The sequence below is a fragment of the Melanotaenia boesemani genome, chromosome 24 (genome assembly GCF_017639745.1).
Source record: "Melanotaenia boesemani isolate fMelBoe1 chromosome 24, fMelBoe1.pri, whole genome shotgun sequence".
NCBI classification, from domain to species: Eukaryota; Metazoa; Chordata; class Actinopteri; order Atheriniformes; family Melanotaeniidae; genus Melanotaenia; species Melanotaenia boesemani.
Window position 1 is genome coordinate 2,399,682 of NC_055705.1, and position 16,409 is coordinate 2,416,090.

The window sequence follows — 16,409 nt, forward strand, 5'->3', positions numbered from 1 at the left end:
GGTCAAAGATGTCTCAGTACATTTCCTCACTGAGCCAACGGTTCAACGCAGCCATGAAGAGAAAACAGCAGCAGCAAGAACAGCAGCCAAGCTCCTCCAGAAACCAGTGGTGCTGAAATAAATGATTACCAGCAGTTACATTCTGCACTTCATCAGTGTCCATGTGCATCATTTGAAGATGAGAAAAATTAGGTGTCTGTGCAGTTTGTCATGGATAGGCGTTGCGTATCATATACAGGTTTGTTTTGGCCATCCTGACAGCAATTATGGCACTTGTGTTGCAGTCAAGATAATAAAGCTACGGGACCAGAATCAAGGTTGAAGGCGAGTACTGAAATAAACTGGAAGATCAGAGACAAGTGCTTAAAATCAGATCAGTACAGACACACGAGAAACAAATATAAACAGTACAAATCAGAAATTCCCTCTGTCAAATTATTTGGGGTGAAAGGCTCAAGTATGTATTTCGTTGTCTCTGGTGATGGGTCTTTTATGTCTCGGTAGATAATTAGATTAGATTACAGAACTTAGTTTTTTGGACATTATAAGAACAGATTTAAGTTTGAAACAAATAGTAAGGTCTTGACACAGTCACTGTAGCCTACAAAAGCAGGTTTCAGGTTCTCCTTTAAAAAACAAAGGCCTTCCAATTTCACCCAAGAGTCCTGAACTGTTTGTGAAGCCATTTTGGACTTATCTACACTGACAGAGGCTGTCCAGTAAACAAAACGTCTTAAACAGTAAACAAGCAGCAGGCTGCTGATCCTCTAATGACGGGATGCTGCCATCTGCTGGTTGTTTTTGGAATAACAGTCCGCTGCTCAGCTCAACTGTGTTTGTTGGTGATAGAAATGGGTTTACTGAGCTGGTAGCTGAGATTCTGGACTTTCTGTGGATACCACACATGTTTATAGTTACATCTACAGACCTGACGCTACACCCGGAAACGAGATGTTAACCCTTAACTCCCGGTAGCGGAGGCTGCAGGTGCAGAGGTGAAGCTAAACAGTCAAGCTAAGAATGAAAGTTTAGAGAATTTATATCCAGAAATGTGGATAATGAAGCAGTGAAGGTGCATGGATGGAAGTTATTGTGCATATTGTGAATATTTCTCTCTCCTCACCATCTAGAAGCTGTGAGATTCTCATCCTGCTTTCTGTCTGTTCACCTGATGCTGATATTCATCACATATTGTTCCTTCTGTGTTTAGAAGGAAGCAGCTTCACAGCTTTAAATTCATCCTGCTGACTTTTTACCTTTTAGTTAGTAACTGCTGAACATTTCATCCTTCTTTCTCATAAATATTTGATTACATAAATATGTATGAATATGAATATATGAGGCATTGTGGAAGGTCCAGAGCTGCAGGTTGGAGACCCCTGATGTTTGTAAACCACAATTTACTGCATTTTCTTTATAAAGCTGTAGCCCTTCTTTAAAAAGGAAAGAGACATTTTGCGATTAATCGCGGTTAAAAATGTTAATAGTTGCTCAGCACCAATAATAATAATGAACTGATGACACTGCAGCAGGTGATGGTGTTACAGCTGCAACCCCACGATTTACAATGAAATGGCTTCACCCAGAGTCCTCAGCCAATGGGAGCGATTCAGCAAAGATTCACCATGAATTCAGACCTTTTCTAGGTGAAGGCATTCTGAGCGCGTTCAGAACACGTCGTGAACGCGCTCAAAACACATCGTGGGATCAGAGGAGCATCACATTTTTGGCTGAAACGGCTTTCACACCCAGATCTATACCAAAATGTGCAGCCCTACTCTCCAGCCAGCAGTTCGTCCTGCAACCGCCGGGACAGACTCCATACCAAGCAAGTCTGATTGAAATTCTACTTTTCTGCTGTTAGTCATAGGATATTATTTTGCTTACATGTACACTTTTAGCTCGTTATTATCAGCTGATTGTGTAAACAGGCCATTTATCCCTCATTTGGTGTCCACATTTCAGGCTCGTTCAGTCTTCAAACTCTTTATCCAGTTGGCCTGCTACAATTTTCAAACCCCAGCAGCTAATGAGCGATGCACCCGCACAGACACGCGCCACGAGCAGAGCTGTCAGTTAGGACTTGTGTGCACGTGTATTTGTGTACTTTAGTCCTAACTGACAGCAATGTTATGTCATCTCTACACATACAAACAGCTGTACAGCAGTAATCTGAATACACCTCCACGACTGTTGACACAGCTATTGCTTAAGAGCTGGAAATGCTCTTAAAAAAATATATTTTGGAAAAGAAAAAACGCTACATGGTCATGTCACCTTTGGTCTGCTTGCACACACACCTGTCTCTACCACGAAGACTGGTGACAAGCAATACCGTTTATTGAGCACCGGTGTGTAGCCCCGCCCACAAACAAATTAGGTCAATTAAGAACAGATACAATCAATACACAATAACAACAACACCCCCACTTGTTCTTAGATTGACAGTGTACAACACAGTGCATCACATACATTCACAATAATTCATTTACATACCAAATAGAAAATACATAAATTTATCCATTCTGATTTTTGTTACAGATTTAGTTAAAATGTCTGCTACCATGTCAACTGTAGGACAGTAATAAAGTGTTACCTTACCATCCCTGAGCACAGATCGGACAAAATGATATTTAATATCAATGTGTTTACACCTTTGACGACATACAGGGTTCTTTGAAAGAGCAATGACACCCTGATTGTCCTCAAAGACTGTCACTGGTGCACAATCAAGTGCATTGTCCATTCTATTTATCAAATATACGAGATAGATACTTTCTTGTACAGTGGCAGACAAAGCCATGTATTCAGCTTCACATGTAGACAAAGCAGTTTGTTGTTTTTTGGACTTCCAAGGAATAACAGGTCCACTCTCAGACAAACTGAAACAATAACCAGTAAAACTACGCCTGTCATTCAGGTCTGCCGCTCAGACAAACTGAAACAATAACCAGTAAAACTACGCCTGTCATTCAGGTCTGCCGCTCAGACAAACTGAAACAATAACCAGTAATACTACGCCTGTCATTCAGGTCTGCCGCTCAGACAAACTGAAACAATAACCAGTAAAACTACGCCTGTCATTCAGGTCTGCCGCCCAGACAAACTGAAACAATAACCAGTAAAACTACGCCTGTCATTCAGGTCTGCTGCCCAGACAAACTGAAACAATAACCAGTAAAACTACGCCTGTCATTCAGGTCTGCCGCTCAGACAAACTGAAACAATAACCAGTAAAACTACGCCTGTCATTCAGGTCTGCCGCTCAGACAAACTGAAACAATAACCAGTAAAACTACGCCTGTCATTCAGGTCTGCCGCTCAGACAAACTGAAACAATAACCAGTAAAACTACGCCTGTCATTCAGGTCTGCCGCTCAGACAAACTGAAACAATAACCAGTAAAACTACGCCTGTCATTCAGGTCTGCCGCTCAGACAAACTGAAACAATAACCAGTAAAACTACGCCTGTCATTCAGGTCTGCTGCCCAGACAAACTGAAACAACAACCAGTAAAACTACGCCTGTCATTCAGGTCTGCCGCCCAGACAAACTGAAACAATAACCAGTAAAACTACGCCTGTCATTCAGGTCTGCTGCCCAGACAAACTGAAACAATAACCAGTAAAACTACGCCTGTCATTCAGGTCTGCTGCTCAGACAAACTGAAACAATAACCAGTAAAACTACGCCTGTCATTCAGGTCTGCTGCCCAGACAAACTGAAACAACAACCAGTAAAACTACGCCTGTCATTCAGGTCTGCCGCCCAGACAAACTGAAACAATAACCAGTAAAACTACGCCTGTCATTCAGGTCTGCCGCTCAGACAAACTGAAACAATAACCAGTAAAACTACGCCTGTCATTCAGGTCTGCCGCTCAGACAAACTGAAACAATAACCAGTAAAACTACGCCTGTCATTCAGGTCTGCCGCTCAGACAAACTGAAACAATAACCAGTAAAACTACGCCTGTCATTCAGGTCTGCTGCCCAGACAAACTGAAACAATAACCAGTAAAACTACGCCTGTCATTCAGGTCTGCTGCCCCGTCTGCATCACTGTAAGCCACAAGTTTAAGATTTACATCATTTTTCTTGAAACACAATTGTAGGTCTGTAGTGTCTTTCAGATATCTCAGCACATGTTTAGCTGCGACCCAATGTTGTTCTTTCGGTTCGGATAGATACTGTGACAGTTTACTGACAATGAAACTCAAGTCTGGACGAGTAGCTGTCATTACATAAATTAAACTGCCAATCAATCCACGGTACCTTTTTGGATCAACAAGTTCACCATCTTTATCAAATTTCATTTTCATTTCACATGGGGTCGACCTTGGTTTACAGCGAGTCATTTCAAATCTCTTCAGAATCTTTGTGATGCACCTTCTCTGATTCATTTTTATTTCATTCTTTTGTATGAAATCGATGCCCAGCAAATGTCTAAGTCTTCCTAGATCTTTAATTTTGAATTTAGCACCAAGCTTTTCCTTCACACTTTTTAGTATCTGACCATCAATCGCTGCAATGATAAGGTCATCCACCCACACAATATGATCATTTCTTTGTCAGTTTGTTTACTGTAGACACAATAGTCAGCTATATTTTGAACAAAACCATTTTCAGTTAGGAAGTCATGTAGCATTTTGTTCCAGTTTCGCCCTGACTGTTTCAGTCCATACAGTGACTTATTAAGTCTACACACCAACTTTTCTCCTGTTTTTGATTTGACTTCAAACCCTTCAGGCTGTTCCATATAAATTTCACAATCTATCGGGGCATGCAGATATGCAGTCTTAACATCCATCTGATGCAGCTCTAAGTCATGCTGTGCTGCGAGCTGCATTAGGACGCGTACAGATGTCATATCCGCAGTAGGTGAAAATGTCTCATTATAATCGATACCAGTCATTTGACTATAACCTTTTGCCACATATCTTGCCTTATGAATTGTTCCAAAAGGATTTTCTTTTACAGTATAAACCCATCTACCCCCCACTGCATGTTTACCTTCAGGTAAAGATGTTAATGTGAAGGTATTGTTCTCAGAGAGTCCATCTCTTCCTTCATAGCTTTTTCCCACTGCTCTGATTCTGAAGAGCTCAAAGCTTCCTTCAGTGTCTGGGGGACATCACATGCAACACGATAATAGTCAATATTCATCATCTCTTGATCCTCATCACATTTAGCCTCATAATTACAGTCTGTATAGTACTGAGGGGGTCTCCTTTCTCTGGTTGGATATCGAGCACTTTGGCTGCACTGACCTTCACTTTTCGAGTTACAGCCTCTACTTTTATTTCTTGAGGGGTTACTTTGGGCAGATCAGGTTTTGACAGCTGAGTCTCAACTCTCTTCCTGTGTTCAAAGTGTTCATAAATGTCCTCATCTGTCTGAGTGTCACCTTCACTGGTACTCTTTGTGACTAACTTCACCAGCCTGTTTTAAGTACTTTCCCTGTGTGTGGATAGAAAACAAGGTATGCTGGACTGTTTTTATCATAACCAATGAAAATCCCTTTTTCACATTGCGTGTCTAACTTTTTCTTGTCATATTTGTATGAATAACATTCTGATCCAAATGGTCTCATCTTGGACCGGTCAGGCTTCTTCCCAGTTATCAGATAATATGGGGTCTGACCGAGATGTCTGTTGTAACATCTATTTCTGATTACAGAAGCAGTTTGTACCGCATATGTCCACAACTCTTTTGGTAGTTTGCTATCAATTAACATACATCTTAGCGTTTCAAACAAGGTTCTCCAGGTTCTTTCAGCTGTCCCATCCTGATGGGGAGAATAAGGAGCTGAGGTTTCATGTCTGATGGCATTTTTACTGAGCAGTGACTGAAAAACAGAAGATGTAAACTCTGTTCCATTATCTGACCTTATACATTTTATTTTACCATAAGGTGCCACATCAGCACTGAACCTCTCTGCAGCTTTAACAGTGTCACTCTTAGTTTTCAGAAAATAGGTGAACACGGCTCCTGAAAAATCATCGGTGAATGCCAAAGCAAATCTGAACCCATCTTTTCCTGCTGGCTCTACAGGTCCAGCCAGATCTGTATGGACAAGTTCGAATACAGCTTTAGCTCTGAGCAAATTTACCTTTTACACACACTTCACATGTCAGATTGGACTTGTCAGCTTTACTTTTGATTTTCATTCCTTCTGTAACATTCTCCAACTTTAACAAATCATCATAGTTACAGTGACCCAATATTTCATGCCACGTCTGAAGGTCATAGCATGCTTTACAGTCAACATCATTTGTAACAGTATTTAAATAAAATAGTCTATCATAGGCATGGATATCAAAAGTCGTACCGTTTTTATGGATGAGTCGGTTCTGTCCTTCTTTAAAGATGACTGTCGCCCCCTGCGCAATAGCTGCTTTGACAGAAAAGATGTCTTGAGAAAAGGATGGCACATAAAGCGCCTCTGTCAGCATCATGTCCACAACACGGCCCTTGCTGTCGCTCAAGCGCACTTTTGCGGTGCCCTTCTTCAGCGCAATCCCGCTGGCCCGCAGTCCATCAGCCAACTCCAGAACATGGCTCTGAGGTTTAAAATCCGGATCGAAATCTTCAAATTTCCCGAGGTCTGTGATGATGTGTTTCAGTGTCGTCTCTGCATTTGGGGCCAGTAGGGCCTGGCCCCACCAGATGTCGCTATGGAGCAGCCCTTATAGAGTAATAATCTACTAAAAATATCTAATCAAAAATAATAATACTCTATAAAGACTAATTATCTTATAAAGACTATTTTTATATAAACATTCATACATTATCAAGAGCTTTGCCCACGAATGCCGACAGTAGCCTACTTTCTATAAACGCACAGAGAATGGGGCCGGCCCATCAGCGCCTGTTTAAATTGATGAACAACTAAAATGATGGTGCGCATGTCCAAAACTGTTCTTAGTAGACAGCCGTGGGGCACAACTATCGTGGCCCCAAGCCGATGTCATCCAATTAAAATACTGGGATGACATACGTCAAGACGTCAATAAACTGTGCAGTTTTCATGGATTGTGGGTACTACGCATCAAGCTAGGTTGATTTTCAGTGTTAGCGACTAGGCGAAAGAGATGAAAAATGAATGAAGTTGATTCATTAATAAAAGCTAAATTTAACACTTTGCCACTTGAGCAAAAACTAGAAATTAAACGTTTGGGACCTCACCACCCGGTGGATTTTAACATCGTTCAAGCGGGAAAGGACAAAACCCGTTCCTTCAACCCAGAATGGTTCTATAGGTTATTGACAAGTTTGCTCAGATGAAAGATCGACGTGCATCCTTTCTATTCAAGAAATGAACTGCAATGGTGAGTGATTTTTTTTCCATGAGCCTTCATTTGTAATTATATGTATGAAATATGTTGTGTTCTTGAACTGAAATCGAATTTTATGTGTATGTTTTGTCATTTTTGGGGGGTCATTTAATACAGATCAATCTCAGGTTCTAATGTATATCCATCACAGAAGTATCAGATGGTGCATACAGGTGTAGACTCTGTTGTGCCCCACTCAACTTTTCATGCCAGAGACGCCACTGATGTGTTTAGTTTCTCCGGAGTCTATCATGAGGCCCTTCTCCTTCACTCCACTGACCAGGACCTCGGCCACCTGCTCCACCTTGAATGCAAACGTGTGGTCCTCCTTCTCGTCCACCGCCCGCTTCACCTTGTCCCGTTTTCTCCGCCGACAGTGTGCGTCTTTGTGCGTGGAGCTTTTGCAGAAGCTGCACCACCGCCTCTGCTCCTTGTGTTCCCCAGCAGCCGACGTACACTCTGCAGCTTTGTGGCCTTTCAGGCCGCAATTATAACAGGTGAGTTTCATCCTCCAGTTGTCTCGTCCTTTAATTTTCATCACAGTGTCCTCCTCCGAATTAACAACACCAAATCTTTCTGTGCTCTCATAGCTTCTCAGTTTTGTTTTAAAATCCGCAAAGGTTAATTTATCATCACTCTGTGTAACATAAACAGCAAATGGCTTGAATGCTTCCGGCAGGCCCTTTAAGATCATTGCAGTCAATAAACCGTCACTCAAACTTTCTCCTGCATTCCGAAGTGCTGTGATCGCTGTCTCTGCGCGAATAATATAGTCCGTGACGCTCTCGTTTACACCTTTCTGGAGGGACGTCAGCTCCGTGTACAAACTTATCACTCGTGGCTTCCCTTTACCGGCGTAATGGTCCCTCAGGATCTGGAGCGCTTTCCTGCCATCATCGGCGGCGTCTCTCATTACAAGGGACAAACTTTTGTCGTCTAACACCTGGAGTAGGACTGCGTACGCTTCTTCATTTTTACTGGCGTCGTCTTCTGCATCCTCGTCATCCGTGGCGGGGGCTTCACCCAGTATAGTGGTTTTTAAGCTCAGCAGACGCAGATGTGCCAGAAGCTTTGTTTCCCACAGTTCGTAATTCTTTTCATCGCCATCAAAACACAATCGGTTCCATCGGCTCCCAAACTCTTTACTGGGCCCATAACCTGTTGACGCAGCCTTTGCTTAAGAGCTGGAAATGCCGGTATATTTTGGAAAAGAAAAAACGCTACATGGATGGTCCTGTCACCTTTGGTCTGCTTGCACACACACCTGTCTCTACCACGAAGACTGGTGACAAGCAATACCGTTTATTGAGCACCGGTGTGTAGCCCCACCCACAAACAAATTAGGTAAATTAAGAACAGATACAATCAATATACAACAACAACGACTGTTTGATAACTTTATCTTTCTCTAGAAAACAAACGGTGCACTCGTTCAAACAACACACACTTCCGCTCCCTTTCAAAAGAAGAGCAGGTCACACAGCAGGTAAGCTAAACAGATATGGCGCGTGTCTGCAGGTAAACATGAAATGACCAGTTTAAAATGTTTATAAAATAAGTATTTGTAGTTTAATAAATAATTTAATATTTTTTTTTACATAAATACTATTTATGTACTTTAATGTAATATTGCAGGTACAAAGCAAAACAAATGCAGTTACTTTGATAAACTTTATAGTGAAAATCTGCCTCTTTCCTCACTTCCTCTCCGGTCAACGTCACGACTTTTCCTTGTTTCCCAGGAAGCGGCTCATCTGTTTGACAGTCTGGGATTAAAGTTTTCTCCAGTTCTCTGAAAGCTTCAACTTTACTTGTTTCTGCTCTGCGAAGCTTAGAAACATGTTCTCTTCTCACTTTGATAGAAACAAAACGTTTGTTTGGCCTCACACCAAATACTGTGAGCACAGGATTGTGTGACTGCAGGAGGAGCGTCAACATTCAGCCTTAAAGAAGATCACCTGCACGAAAATAAGGTCAGTTATAGAAACACGAGGACGTAGAAAGGGTTATTCAACGCATCGCGTCAAGAACTCGTTTTAATCAAACCCAAAGGAGGGAGGTTGAAAAATAGAAAAATAACTATTTTATTTAATTTATTTTTCTCATTCGTCTGTGGTTTCATTAGAAAGTGATTTCATACACACAAAACAAAGTTTTTTTTCTTATTTAGGACAAAATGACTTTGCTTTTCGTGGAATCAGTCATACTACTCCAGCTTAAATGTGCCTGCAGAGTACCAGCGGTGAAATCAATTTTAGGGTGGATGTTCCGTTAGGGACCATCAACAAATGACAGGCTTTCCTTAAAACGGAAATTCCCATTAAGGAGGTAAAACAATATTTTCAATAAACTGTCCGTATGACCCAGTTTCCCAAAAGAAATGTGGAATTCTGACGTAAATAGAGATAAATAACTTTTTTTGTTTTCATATAGAGTGCAAAATCTTTTGGATTTCTTCATATTTTAATTGAAATGTAATAATTTATTTGAAGGAACAACAAAACCAGTAGCTTCCAAATAAGGCACAAGTCTTTGTTTTTTCTTTCACCTTTTTTCATATTTTGTATGAATAGTGTTATTAAAATAATCAATAATTGCTATTGGGAGTCTGTTTATTTAGTAGTTTCTAGCTTCCAGGACCTCATTTCTCAAACTGTACGTAGCAAAGCAAACTACAGGCGGCGTCTGAGGCACGAAAAGGAATCGCTGCACTTCTACTTTAAGATTTATCAAAGCGTGCGCACGCACATCCTACGCCTGTTTCCGTTTGTAAACCAGAATCAACTCTAAAGCAGGCGCATGTGAGGGAACGCCTTGTCCCGCCAACATGGTGGCTGTAAAAGGTCAGGTGGACGCCTGTAGCACATATTCATCACTTCATTTCCATGATGGCTCGGGAGGGAAAAAGAGGGAAGAAAGGGAATTTTTCAGGGTGTGAGACAGAGATCCTGATGGACCACGTTGGAAAAGGTAAAAATGTTTACTTGGTGGACACGGCGTGGACGTTACTGGTGTCAGAAAGACAGAATAGTGGCAGCAGGTGGAGATGCTGTCATCACAGTGTCAGAAGGGAAGAAACACCAGAGGCATTGGAACGTCCGGCTGGATATCTCAGTCTGTCATGCGGGAGATCGAAGTTCAAATTCCACAGGGGTGAATCGATTTGAAGAAAAGCATCTGCTAAATGACAGTATTGATGCCGGTAATTTGTTTTATTTTATAAAATAAATATGTACAGCTACAGCCTGGGTAGGCTGGGTGGTGTCAAATCTCAGGGTCCTCTACCAGAGTCCTGGAAGCTTGAGGGTCCTACGCAGTATCAGAGCTCACAGCTGCTCTTCTGGGAGGAGATGTCTGATGGTTCTCCAGGTATCTGTTGGAACCACTTCTCCAGTGTGGGGGCGATGACCACTGGTACTACTGCTGCCTTCACCTTTCAGGTTTTCTCCAGTTCTGTCTCGGGTTCTTGGCATTTCTACAGTGTCTTCCTTTTTCCTGATCTTTCTCTCGCAGCATCGATCACTACAGCTTTCCTTTGCTGCTTATCCATGATCACTATGTCTGGGTGGTTGTCCACCATTTTATCGGTCTGTCTGGAAGTCTCACAGCATCACAGCCCTCTCATTCTCCACCACCTTGGGAGGTGTTTTTTCATTGTGACCTAGGCGTCTCCAGCCCATACACAGATGTTTCTGTACACTATGCTGGCTACTTGGTTATGGCATTCCATGTATTCTTTGCCTGCCAGTATCTTGCACCCTGCTGTGAGGTGCTGGATTGTTTTCAGGAGCCCCTTTGCTCAGCCTGCACCTGGAGTCCTACCTGGTGGTAGACCTGGGCCTCCATTGCCCTGGTACTCAAGGTCTGCTCCTGTGCTGCCATGATTAGCACCTCTGTTGTCCTTCTCTCCCGTACCTCTCTAGCTATTGATAGGACTTCTGACACTTCAGCTATCTGTCGGTGGTACATCCCATGCAAGGGTTTGCCCTCCATGATGGTTCCTCCATTTCATTCTCCTCCAGGTTCCACAGCCTGAGGTGCTTCATCCCTTGGAGCCATCTTCCTGATGTATTCATGGAGCTTGGATGTTTCATCTTGGAAAGTGGCCCTGATGCTCACTAGTCCTCGGCCTCCCTGCTCTTTGTGTGTGTGTATATATGTATATGTATGTAAACAGAGATAGGGTGAGAAGCTCGGTGATCCAGGAGGGGCTCAGAGGAGAGTCACTGCTCCTCCACATCGAGAGGATCCAGATGAGGTGGCTCGGACATCTGGGCAGGATGCCTCCTGGACGCCTCCCTGGTGAAGTGTTCTGGGCACGTGCTATCGGAAAGAGGCCCCAGGGAAGACCCAGGACATGCTGGAAGGACTACATCTCTCGGCTGGCCTGGGAACGCCTCGAGATCCCCCCGAACGAGCTGGCGAATGTGGCCGGGGAGAGGGAGGCCTGGGTTCCCTGCCTAGGCAGCTGCCCCCATGACCCAACTCCGGATAAGTGGCAAAAAAATGGATGGATGAAAATTTTGTGCTTCCTCTGCTGAAGTGTGCATGAGTTGATTTGAATCTATCAGCATGGACAGAGACGAGGGAATCTCTTCCTCTAAAACCAGTCTGTGAGAGGAGCATGAGATCCAGAGCAACTCTCAGAAGTGATAGTCCCCATGTCAAATCTCAGCCCTCACATCATCAGATGAACCTGGAGCATAAAAATACCAATAAAGGATGTTGTCATTTATTTAAATACCAGCATTTTCCCAGCAGAGGATAATTAAAGCCAAAGAATAGTATTATTTTGAAGGTTAAAAAGTTCTCCGTTCTATTTTCTAATGTTTAAAAGGTCTGTATTTATATGCGCTATTCTGTACCTGGAATGATATCCAAAGCGCTTTCCATTATACATCATATTCACCCATACACATATTCACGCACTGATGGTGGAAGATGCCATGCAAGGCGCTCAACCACGACCCATCAGAAGCAATTTGGGGTTCGGTGTCTTGCTCAGGGACCCCTCGACCTGAGCTCGACCAGCCGAGGATCGAACCAGCAACCCTCGGGTTACAAGACTATCGCTCTACCCACCGAGCCACTCCTCCCGTTTAGAGTTTTAGAACTACAGTACCATCACACACTGGACTTCCATCAGCTAACATGTCCTGATAGAGGACGACTGTTATGTTGTTAAAGTGCATCAATAACAATTTCAGTTCAGCTTTTCAGCCTGAAGGTTTCATTTTCTGAGCAGGAGTCAGACATATTCATGTTGGTTGTTCCAGGTAGTGCCCAGGTTGGTCCAGGGCACTACTGCAGGTATCACCGGGTAGACTGGTCTTCATGTAGAATCAGGTCTGGAGTTTTAGTTCATTTTGTGGCTGAAAATGAGCTGTGATGTTTTTTTTCTAGAACAAACATGGAGACACCTTTAAAGCAACAGCTGCTAGAAACGCTGGAGGATTTGGGAGATGAAGAGCTGAAACTTTTCCACTGGTACCTTCAGAATCCTGAGTTACTGGATGGTTTCTCAGCCATGAAAAAGTCCCGTCTGCAGAAGGCAGACCGACCAGATACGGTGGATTTGATGGTTAACACATATACTCCAGAAAGTGTGATGGAGGTGATGAGTTTGATATTAAAGAGGATGAAGAAGAATCACAACCAGTCAGGTGAAGAGAGAAATATCAAATATGTTTTACACAATACTTTAATCAGCTTAAGCTGTGCTAGTTTTAATGTTGTTGTTTCCAGAAGAAACTTTTCCAAAGGAGCAGAAACCTTTGCCCAAGCTCATCCCCAACGCAGATGACGTACAGACGGATCGGGATAAAGACGTATGTCATATGAAATGATGGAAACTGGAAAAGCTGCTGTCTACTCACCAGTGATTGAGCTGTTTAAAGATGAAGTGATGGTTTGTTAAACTGACGTGATTAAATCATCTTTCAGATCTACCCTGTGACTGAAGAGTCCGTACGGAGTCGTGTGGCCCTGCTGATCAATAATATGCATTTCCCTGGGAGCTTTCTGCCGACTAGAAAAGGATCTGAGAAAGACGAGCTGGCCATGCAAAATTTGCTCACAGGTTTCGGATACGAGGTGTTGAAATATAAAGACTTATCTACACAGGTAGTTTTAAAGAAGTAAAACATTTTCTCACTAATTAAAAGCTAATTAAAAGTTCCAGCAGTTGAAGCCTGACTCTGTCCTTACAGGAGATGGACGACGCTCTGGTTCGGTTCTGTTAACCTCCAAAACTCAACCACACAGACAGTGTGATTGTGGTTGTCCTTTCTCATGGAGAAATGGGAGTTATTTATGGCAGTGAAAGTAGGGGTTATCTTATTGATCGACTTTATGAGCACTTAAGCCCAAAGAATTGTCCTTCACTGGTGGACAAACCAAAGATCATCATCATTGCGGCCTGCAGAGGAGGTGGTTGTCTTCTCATGTACACAGTAAACATCTGTGTACATGCCATCTTTTCTGTTAAGATAAATACAATGTATGAACAATAATCCAGATATATAACCAAACACTTCTGCGTAAACTCTCATGTACGTATCGTTTCAGCTCACCGGGGATCAGTGTATTTATGTGATGAAAGACAATCTCTGCCTTTGGATGATACGATACAGACAGACTCACCAATGTTTGCTGGGAAAGTCAAACTCTCAAGAGACAATTTGGTACACAAAGAAAAAGACTTTATCTCTCTTCTGGCCTCCACCCCCAGTAAGTACTCCGTCTTTTAACAACTACTCACTGATAAAAGTCAGAGACTGACACTGAAATTTATGGATGTGCAAATACACGGCCACGAGAAAAGTCACCACCTGGATTTAATTTAGCAAACAGGTAGGAGCTTCCTTTAGGAAGATTACTGCACAGTGATTATTTTTCAGCTGCTACAAGTTATTTAATCCCAACTAATAAGATGAGCAGCTTCCCATTTCTTAAACAACCATGTGGAAAGATAAATCCCCTGGCCGTGGAAAAAAATGCTGGTCTGTTTCAGAAGGGTCAGATCGTTGGCATCAAGCAGAGAAAACATCTAAGGAGATACAGAAACTACTAGAACTGGGTTCAGAACTGTCCAACACAATATTAAAAACTGGAAGGAGGGTGGGAACCATTGTTTTCCAGGAAGAAATGTGGTCAGAACAACATCCTGAACGATGGTGAGCAGTTAAACGTTTGGTGGAACCAGATGGAAGAAAAACAGCAGTAGAGCTCAGGACCATGTTTAATAGTGAAAGTTAGAACATTTCCACATGAACAATGTGAAGGAACTTAAGGGACTGAACAGCTGTGGAGCCAGAAGAAAACCACTTACCAGTGAGGCTAACTGGAGAAAAAGGCTTCAGGTTGCTAGGGAGCATAAAGACTGGACTCTGGAGCCATGGAAGAAGGTCATGTGGTCTGATGAGTCCAGGTCTACCCTGGTCCAGAGTGGTGGAGCATCAGGGTAAGAAGAGAGGAGGATGAAGGGATGCAGCCATCATGTCTAGTGCTACTGTACAAGCCTGTGGGGGCAGTCTATGATCTGGAGTTACTGCAGTTGGTCAGGTCTAGGTTCAGCAAAGAATGAGGTCAGCTGATACCTAAATATCCTGAGTGAGCAGGTCATTCCATCTTCCCTAATGGCACGGTGCCATATTCCAAGATGACAACACCAGGATTCATAGGGGTCAGACTGTGAAAGAGAGGTTCAGGGAACAGGAGACATCATTTTCACACATGGATCGGCCACCACAGAGTCCAGACCTGAACCCCATGGAGAATCTTTGGGATGTGCTGGAGAAGACTCTGCAGTGGTCGGACTCTCCATAATCAATACAAGATCTTGGAGAGAAATTAACGCAACACTAGATGGAAACAGTAATTTAAAGTATCCTTAGTTCAGGTTGCTTGATATTTAATAAATAAATATGACAAACAGGGTTTTCAGCTGTTACCTAAACTATGACTATGAGTCCAGAATTTTACATCAGTAGATCCTGACAGAGAATGGTGTTGATCTTTTTTAATTACTTGCAGACACTGTGTCATGGAGAAACACAGAAACAGGAAGCTATCTCATCCTGTACGTCACTGAGGTTTTCAGCACATGGGCCTATAAGGATGACATTGAGGAACTCTTCAGAAAAGTAAGTAAACTGGTTTTAAACTGGAAATTAATGCATCCTTGATACTCCACATGAAATAAAATTTAAATGATCAGTACTGCAGAGACCCCAAGCTGTTATGTTTATGGCATCTTGAAAAAGTTCAATGTTACAGCTGGAGTCAGTGGAAATCTTAAGTCTGGAAAATGTTCTCATAAAAATTCTGTTTCAGTGCCCAAAGCTGTGCTTACATGTAGATGGCAGGTAAAAATGCAGAGTCTTTAATCTCTGAAACCAGGTAATGATCTGAACTTACAAGTAGCAACCTGAACCTACTGAGATGTTATTGGTTTATTTAGATGTGTGAAGTGATGCTTCATCAATCCTTTAGATCAATGGTTCCCAACCTATTTCTCTGAGGACCCCTTTCGTGCAACTACCACAAACATAAAGACAAGAAAATATAAACAGCAAAGTTTTACAAGAAAACAATAACCCTCCAAATGTCCCTCCAATTTTTGGTTTAAAACATGGAGCCAAAGACTACAACAGTAATCAGTGAAAACAAGACATCCTCTTGTGGACAGTTCTGACAATTTGCCTTGTATGAACAAAACCCTACATGCCTCACTTGATCACTGGTTGAAAGCTCTAAAGTCAGTTTTTAACAGAAAGAACAAGTAGTATAAAATAATATGTTTGAACACAGGGGACAACCAGTCAGAAAAATAGGAATAGCAAAGTTAGAACAATAAAAACATCAATGAAATCAGATAAAGTCTGCTCTAGTGGGGTTGATGAATAAGATCCATTTGTTCCAAATTTGGTAAAATCGGTCCTTCTGAATTCTTATTTGGTAGGTCAGTTTTCCCATCCTAAAGCTCTCTAAAATAATTCCAATCCACTCATCCAGGGTTGGTTGAATCGGGCTCAACCACCTCCTTGTAATTGCTTTTTTACTTGCCACCAA

At 42.4% G+C, this 16,409-nt stretch overlaps 1 protein-coding gene across 1 annotated transcript; it reads left to right on the forward strand.

Annotated features, from left to right (window-relative positions):
- The first annotated feature begins 8,977 nt into the window (after window positions 1-8,977).
- LOC121635312 (caspase-4-like) lies at window positions 8,978-13,711 on the forward strand. Its single transcript, XM_041978455.1, has 5 exons — window positions 8,978-9,310; window positions 12,741-13,000; window positions 13,083-13,165; window positions 13,281-13,460; window positions 13,547-13,711. The coding sequence occupies exons 2-5, from the start codon at window positions 12,748-12,750 to the stop codon at window positions 13,577-13,579; spliced, it is 549 nt and encodes a 182-aa protein (XP_041834389.1). The 5' UTR covers window positions 8,978-9,310; window positions 12,741-12,747; the 3' UTR covers window positions 13,580-13,711.
- The last annotated feature ends 2,698 nt before the right edge of the window (window positions 13,712-16,409 follow it).

Bases quoted from the DNA above. Each gene is read 5' to 3' on its own strand.
- LOC121635312 (XM_041978455.1), top strand. From the start codon at position 12,748: ATGGAGACACCTTTAAAGCAACAGCTGCTAGAAACGCTGGAGGATTTG. The intron at 13,166-13,280 runs GTATGTCATATG...ATCATCTTTCAG, and splicing joins AGACGGATCGGGATAAAGAC to ATCTACCCTGTGACTGAAGA. The intron at 13,461-13,546 runs GTAGTTTTAAAG...CTGTCCTTACAG, and splicing joins ATAAAGACTTATCTACACAG to GAGATGGACGACGCTCTGGT.